We start from the raw sequence: 7900 nt of genomic DNA on the forward strand, positions 1-7900 counted from the left end.
AGGTATGCAGAGCCTAGCTTCACCTTTCATTTTTGAAATCATTCATAAAAAGTTGATTGTTCAGGGCCTAGGAATGGTACTCCCTAATACAGCAGAACAACACGACATACTGAATAGAGTCCTGGAACAGAAGTATATGAGAGAGGGTCATATCTACCATAACTGTATGACTTCAAGCAGTTCACCTTATGCCTTATTTAAGATTCAGGGTTCTTTCATCTATATCTTGAGGGTAGTAATGTCTGTAATATGTCACATTTGTTATGAGGTGCAATTGAGATAATATCTGTCATGTATTTTTTTTTTTAAGTTAGCAGGAATTTGTAGAAATTAATTTGCCCTCTATTATGCCACGTACTTTTAAAGTTTATTGAGTGCTTTCCTCACAGCTGTGTGTAATAAGTAATGTAAGTGTTCTCCCCATTTTATAGATGAGGAATCTAAGGCTTAGTGAAGTGACTGGCCCAAGGTAACCCAACTAAGTAAGTGTTAGCTCCAGTATTAAAAGCTCCGTGCTTCCTTTCTGTTACCACAGTATGGCAGGCAATCTTAGCAAGATTGTGACCATTTCTCCAAAAGTGAGTTTTTTGGAAAATCTGAAGGAACTCTTGAGGTACTTGATTTAAGCAAACCATAAAGTGATAGAATATTTTAAATTCTTTACAAGTGTTCAGAGTGTTCATTTTCTTTTCAGAATTAACTCATGAGTTTCTACAAATTTTGGAGAAAACTCCTAATAGATTGAAGAGGATACGAAACTGGAGGGTAAGAAGAAACTTAAAGGTTCTCTCAGAAAGTCACTGTATCACTTTGGAATGGATTAAATATCCGTTAATTTTTTTTTTTTTGTCACTCTTCCTAAAAATTATCTGTTTTTCACCTCTATTGTTTATACATAATGTAAGGAACATATGGTTCCTCTCATGAGGAAATTCTCAATTGGCATGTGACATTAACATCTTAAACCCCAAATTAATCTATTTTTTCCATATAATTTATGCGACTTTTTTTACAGATAAAAAATTGACTATGGTCTCCTTTGCTTTCACTACTTTCTTTTGTGTTTTGTTTTGTTTTGTTTTTTTCAAATAGGCTAATCAGGCGGCTAAAAAACCCAAGGGGGATGGACAGGTGTCTGAGACAACTCTTCTTGGTTCATCTCTGGTGCAGAATTCCATTTTAGTAGATAGTGTTACTGGTGTGACTACAAATGCAAGCTTTCAGAAACCATCTTCATCAACATTTCCTGCACCAGTACCTCTGAATTCAGGAAATATTTCTGTTCAAGATAGTCATACATCTGATAATTTGGCAATACTAACAACAGGAATGCCAAGTACCTCATACAGTTTGGCATCACACCAAGAATGGCCTCAGCATCAAGAACCAACAAGGACAGAACAAATATATTCACAGAAACAGGAGACTCCAATGTCTGGTAGTCAGTACAACATCAACTTCCAGCAAGGACCTGCTGGGGCATTACATTCAGGATTACATCACAGGTCTGACAAACTGTCTGATCATTCTTCAGTTAAACAAGAATATACTCACAAGTCAGGAAGCAGTAAACACCACGGGCCCGTTTCTGCTGCTCCTGTAATAGTTCCTCAGAAAATGTCATTAGATAAATATAGAGAGAAACGAAAGCTAGAAACACTTGAACTGGATGTAAGGGAACACTATGTAGCTGCCCAAGCAGAGCAACCACACAAAAAGCACATGCAGTTGCAGGCAGCCGGCAGCAGCTCTGTAACTTCTCCCATTAAAATGAAAATTCCTATTGCAAATGCAGAAAAACCAGAAAAATACATGGCGGATAAAAAAGAAAAGAGTGGATCACTTAAATTGCGTATTCCTATTCCCCCCACTGATAAAAGCTCTAGTAAAGAAGAATTGAAAATGAAAATAAAAGTTTCTTCCTCAGAAAGACACAGCTCTTCTGATGAGGGCAGTGGAAAAAGCAAGCACTCGAGTCCACACGTGAGCAAAGACCACAAAGAAAAACACAAGGAACACCCCTCCAACCGTCATCACAGTAGCAGCCACAAGCATTCCCATTCACATAGCGGCAGCAGTAGTGGTGGCAGTAAGCATAGTACTGACGGAATACCACCCACGGTTCTGAGGAGTCCAGTTGGCCTGAGTAGTGATGGTGGTAATTCCTCTAGTTCCAGTGCTGCAAGGAAGAAGTTGCACATCAATGATGCGTCTCACAACCACCACTCCAAAATGAGCAAAAGTTCCAAAAGTTCAGGTAGTTCATCTAGTTCTTCCTCCTCTGTTAAGCAGTATATATCCTCTCACAACTCTGTTTTTAACCATCCCTTACCCCCTCCTCCCCCTGTCACATACCAGGTGGGCTACGGACATCTCAGCACCCTCGTGAAACTGGACAAGAAGCCAGTGGAGACCAACGGTCCTGATGCCCATCACGAGTACAGTGCAAACAGCCAGCATATGGACTACAAAGACACATTCGACATGCTGGATTCGCTGTTAAGTGCCCAAGGAATGAACATGTAATCAATTGTTTAGGTCAATTTTTCCTTTACTTTTTTAATTTAAGAATTGTTAGAATGGAAAACTTCCTGATCTAGCAAAGGCAGCACCAGCTGTTGCTGCCATTGTTTCAATATATGTAAGTGCTGCTTTATCCTTCACTCTGAAAAGAAGAGATTATAGTAAACAAGTCTTATCTCCACATATGATAGTGTTATAAATACTGTAATAGCATGGAAGGTGCAAAAATCTCAGTATTTTTACAGTTGCAGCTAAGAACAGTAGAATGAATGGCTGCTTCTAGGTGTATAGGATGCCTCAAGCATTATTTATCATTTGAATCCTGAAGCCACCAGGTTTTTTTTGTTGTTGTTGTTGCTTAGCTTTTGAATGAGTGTAAATTGTTTTCTTTTGTGTATTTATGCTGTATGTATGATTTGCATGTTTCAATGATAAAGGGATAAAACAGTATACTGACAACTGTTTACAAGAAAGTGGAGAAAAATGTACATACATTTTTGTATGTTTAGATATTACCATAAATACTCAGGATTGGAGCTGCTTGTAAGTATAACAAAATATACAAAATAACTTTATTTTATCTTGTGTCAGAGTCCATCAGTAATCTTTAAAGAGGGGGGGGTGGCACTTTGTCATGTTAATCTTTAACTATAGGCCTTATTGGGAGCCGCTGAATGGGACGTTTCACTGCTGAGTGGGTATCCAGTGCCATGAATGGTTATCCATACCTAACTGTGAGGCACCGAATTGATGCCTTCATGGATTGTTGTGACCAGATTGGCCATTGAAAAGGTCCCTAGTTTTCTGAAGGAAAAAAAGGAATAAAAATAAAGTTTACATAATCTTTTGATGTGAAGTGCATTTAAATGTTTATTGGCTTGATGCAGTAATATAGACACAGAGCTGTTAATAATGGTTATGTAGATTAATGTGATTTGAGAACTAAAGAATTCATAAAAAACTTACATAGTAAAAAAATTAGTAAGTTGTTTTTTTTTTAATTTTAACACCATATATGTTATTTTAGTAGCAAACAGGGATCACTGTTCCATAGCATTCAGAATCTCTGTATTCTGAATTCCCCAAGAAGTGTGTTTGTGTGTGATGCCATGTTTCTTTTACAGGTGAATGCAGCTGTCACAATAAAAATGAAAGTAAAACTATTGCTATCACAATTTTCTTTTATATTCCAACAATAAAATAACTATCTTTGACTGTGCATTGTACTTGTGATTATAGTTTATACAATCAGAAAGCTCTGTGGGAAAAAAAAGATCAGTCTCCAGTTAAACCACTAGTATACATTTTTATATTTGTTTGCACGTCTCATCATATTCCTGTTGATGTAAAGTTTGCACAGTCTTCTGACTCTAGAACAAATGAGAGGCTATAACTTTTTTGTTTCAAAGTTGTAATTAAAAGCCAGTACTCTTAATTCTGTTTTATCAGCTAATATTGAGAACTTGTCCTGTGGTAAATCTGTAAGCAATCTTTAAGTTGTTGGGTGTTTTAAGTTGGGTTAAATTCAACTTTTGCAAGCCCCAAACAGTTCCTGAAATCTGTCTTAATTTTTCCCTAAATGTACATGAATTTTTTAAGTGTTCTGAAACTACTGGTACATGCACAATTGTAATTTTATTCAAGTATCTGTTGTAGTTTATTGTAAATATTTGAAAATTTAATCTCATCCTTTACTTTTTAGTTTATTAAGTAATCCAATAACTACCAAGAACTACATCAGCAGCTATATAATTTGGTTTAAACTTTAAAAAAGAGAGAGATTATGATTGTTAATTCTTTTGTCAGCTTATCTGAATTTAGGACATATAGTAGCCTACCCCTAGGGACACCTAGAGCCCTGTCTAGCCAGTGTGTCCCAATACGTTAGCATCAGGTTGACTTTGAAGTTTCTTTCAGTGAGTTTAATAATTTGTGCCATTAAATGTCACTTGTCACTGTTTATGGCATAATGTTGTATTCAAAAACATAGTATTTTTAATGCAGTCTTATTCTTGCAATGGTACATAAACCAGGGACTAGTGTAGAATTGAGCTGTGTGCGAGATGAGGGTGGGGAAGGTTTTTGTTCTTAAAGTGATAACTGTAAGTAGATGTGAACTTTTAAGGAGCTATCATGTGAAATAATATAGGGTTGCTGTGCTACTGTATAATGGGGAACCATAATACCAGGAATTTTAATAAGATTTTGTAAAGAATGTCCAGGAAAAAGTGGTGAATTTATTTTCAGAATGAAATAGAAAACAATGTGAATATTTAAGGTCTGCAACTACACTTAATAAACTTCACTAAGAATTTGGGAGTTTGTTTTGAGATGTTGTGGGAATAAAGGTAATTTTGTTGAATCTTTTTAATTGGTGCTAATGATGGAAGGTTCTAAAATAGCTAGTGTATCTTGTTATGGTTTAGTACTTGGTACTTCCTCAGAATTGAACTTGAAGTGCTATGTATTCACTTTTCACTCTGTAAATGTAACTCTATACAATGACTTTATTTATTAAAAGGCAGCCAGTTGTAATTTTTACAACACTGTGTGAGCTATTCAGACTCCTTAACTTCACTGTTCTTTCCCTGAACACTTTATATAAAGAGGTAATGACCTCTATCAACAATTGCAAGGGGGATAAATGTGGAAATTCTTTAAACTTCGTTTCCATCAAATGAAAATCCTTGGAATTAAATGACTTGTATTTTATTTTTGCAGATACCTTCTCTTTCCATAAATAAAATCTATAGGTTAGTTTGCCAGTTCAGTAGGCTCTACCAAAGAATAAGACTTCCTCGGTTTCTAGTAAATGGAAGTCATTACTAAGTCTTCCTCTAAGCAATGGTAAATAAACTAAGATGTTACCATAATTTATTTAGGTATAGCATTCCACATGCACAAGGTGATGTATAAAGTTAAGGCGATTGGTAAGATTTTTTTTAATTGTTGAAATATTATTAAAATGTATTCTCTTTAAAAATCTTTTTAAAAGAGTGATTTATTCTTAAATTGTATTTACCAAGCTGGAACAGGCTCCATTAGCTTAATACAGACTGAAGCTCAAAAAACGGTCTTAAACCCTACCTTGGGAAGCAGGTTTGGTTTAATAAACATGTGATTTGATGTTTGACCTTGAGGTACTGGTAAACACTTATCCCAGATATTTTTATAGCAATTAATTTCTTCAGTACTTGAAAAGAGTTATGGTTCCAGGTATCCTCTTCCTTGATGCAGGACACAGACCCCCTTCTTTGTAGGTGGTGTCATAAGTTGCTGTGGCCAATTTTCCAACAATGAGGAGCTTACATAAACTTAGACTGGTCTTTAGATGACATACATGCAGTTAACTTGGCAAGGGGCAGGTTGTTCAGATGTAAAGGCCTACTGTTTTATCAAGTAATTTTCAGCTGTAATACCTTGTCTCCATTGAGCAAAGCTTTTGGGTATAAAAACCTAGCAAATATTTTTGGTTTTATTTGAGTGCATCCTGCCTACCCCCTCCTGAAAATTTAAATTTTACTTAATTTGTCCCTCAATATAGTTGAAAAAATATTAACACCTGCACTTTTAAATGTTTTAAGCATACCTGTAATTATGTTCAGATTTCTCACTATATCCAAGAAGATCCTTGGTTTAAAAAAGTTACTATGGTTAAACCATTTGCTAGTGTTTAATTTTATTTAACACATTCCTGTTAGGATGGTGATCATTTTTAAGCTTACCAGCTTTAAAAGAAATTCTGGAAGTCAAATTGGTGTTCAAAAGCTATGAACAGTTTCAGACCATGTATGATGGACTTAACCTCAATTTGAGGTGTAATCACAAAGGCTAACTGGTCCCCTTACGCCAGCCCCCTTTATAGCACTCTATACAATTACATTTTAAGAAACCTTAATTGTGAGGCCTCTGATTCAGATAGCCAAGAGATAGGAAACCAGATAAGTTGATTTTGTTGAAATATTTAAATTTAAAAATTAGCTGATGAAAAACTCAGTGATTTAATAATTTACATCATTAAATTAATAATTTGACTCAGCTGCTAATATGCACAAGTATAAATTTGCTTTGAATAAAATAAGACTAAGGGTTTTTTGATAGAAATCACTGCGAGTTTTAACAATGAATAGATTATAATGTTCATTCCATCTCATGTTGAGGTCAGTGTATCTAATTAAAAACTATTTCTGACAATACTATTAGCTTTTAATTGCTTATTAAAAGGACCTTAAGTAGGCTACAGAAAACCTGAGTCTTAAGTTAACGTGTTGTGATTTGTCTTTCATCATAAATTCAGATTGAAGGCATGTTCTCTCCATTCTAACAGCAGTTATTTAACTGCTATTTTCATTATAAACTACCAAGCACCTCAGTAAACTTTCTATTTACTTATTTCCAACATTAACTGGAATTTTGACATTTCCAGTGTGCCTCAAGCCCCTAAAAAAAAACATAACCACTGAGGAAAGGACTCTTAGGTCTTAGATATTTTGAGCAGGAAAGCTAAAAAGCTAACACCAGGATGGCAAAACAGGATTGGGGATGAATCTAATGTTTGTGCATGGCAAGTTCAAAAAAAGTATTCTCAGTTGAGCATTAGTTCTTGCCACTAGGTTAGTAGGATGACAGTGGGTGGGGCTTTTGGAGTTCAACAAAGGATTTGCCATCACTTGGTTCCTTAATCAAATTGGTTATCGCTACTTTGAAAAGTCAAAAGATTTCATACCTCTGAAAATTTGCTATCTAATCTGTTTTGCAATGTGTTCTTGACTTCTCTGTACAGACTTCCTTTAAAGGAATATGTCTAGAAAATGCAAACTAGTTTAAATAACACAAAAGTTAGGAAGATGGACATATCCCTCAAGAAAAATTATTCCAATGTTGCCTATTGAAATCAATGTCTAGTTCTAATTATACTAATACACTTGCCTGTTGTTTCTTCTGTCCCTCTCCCACCCTCATGATGTAAGTGCCTTGAAATCAAAGACTATTTTGTTTTTATTTAACAGTGAATTAATTGTTAGTATAAAATGTAAGGTCAGTATTCTACAGAAGCCAACATTAGCATGGATCAATTTGAATTAATAATGTATCTTGGAAATCCCCTCTACTGAAATTTTTCACCCAAGTCAGTGGCAGCCCTGTTCAACCAGGCACCCATACTTTAAACTTGCTATTCTGTCTACTCCATCTTATACCCCGTTCTATGTATCTCTTCAATCCAGTCTTGCAATCCTTGCATAGGCTCTCATCATTCCACTATGCTACTATAGTTACCTAACAGGGGTCCTACTACCACTAGAAATTGGATTGTCTTCAAGATATGATCTATATTTTATATAAATATCTACATATACTCAATGTTTAAGTACCATAT

At 35.2% G+C, this 7900-nt stretch overlaps 1 protein-coding gene across 8 annotated transcripts in view; it reads left to right on the forward strand.

The window, feature by feature from the left end:
* Window positions 1-3742, forward strand: part of CCNT2 (cyclin T2) — a 45250-nt gene extending 41508 nt beyond the window's left edge. For 7 of the 8 annotated variants that reach the window (XM_069067815.1, XM_069067817.1, XM_069067816.1 and 4 more), the window contains 2 exons: window positions 695-765; window positions 1093-3742. In XM_069067815.1, the coding sequence (XP_068923916.1) occupies window positions 695-765; window positions 1093-2526 (1505 nt within the window). In that variant the 3' untranslated portion in view covers window positions 2527-3742. The remainder of the gene's footprint in view (window positions 1-694; window positions 766-1092) is intronic. The other variant, XM_069067813.1, reaches the window with a different exon arrangement.
* The last annotated feature ends 4158 nt before the right edge of the window (window positions 3743-7900 follow it).

The sequence above is a fragment of the Petaurus breviceps genome, unplaced genomic scaffold (genome assembly GCF_028583685.1).
Source record: "Petaurus breviceps papuanus isolate PSGF00001 unplaced genomic scaffold, PetGlider_PUasm1.0 90752, whole genome shotgun sequence".
NCBI lineage: Eukaryota > Metazoa > Chordata > Mammalia > Diprotodontia > Petauridae > Petaurus > Petaurus breviceps.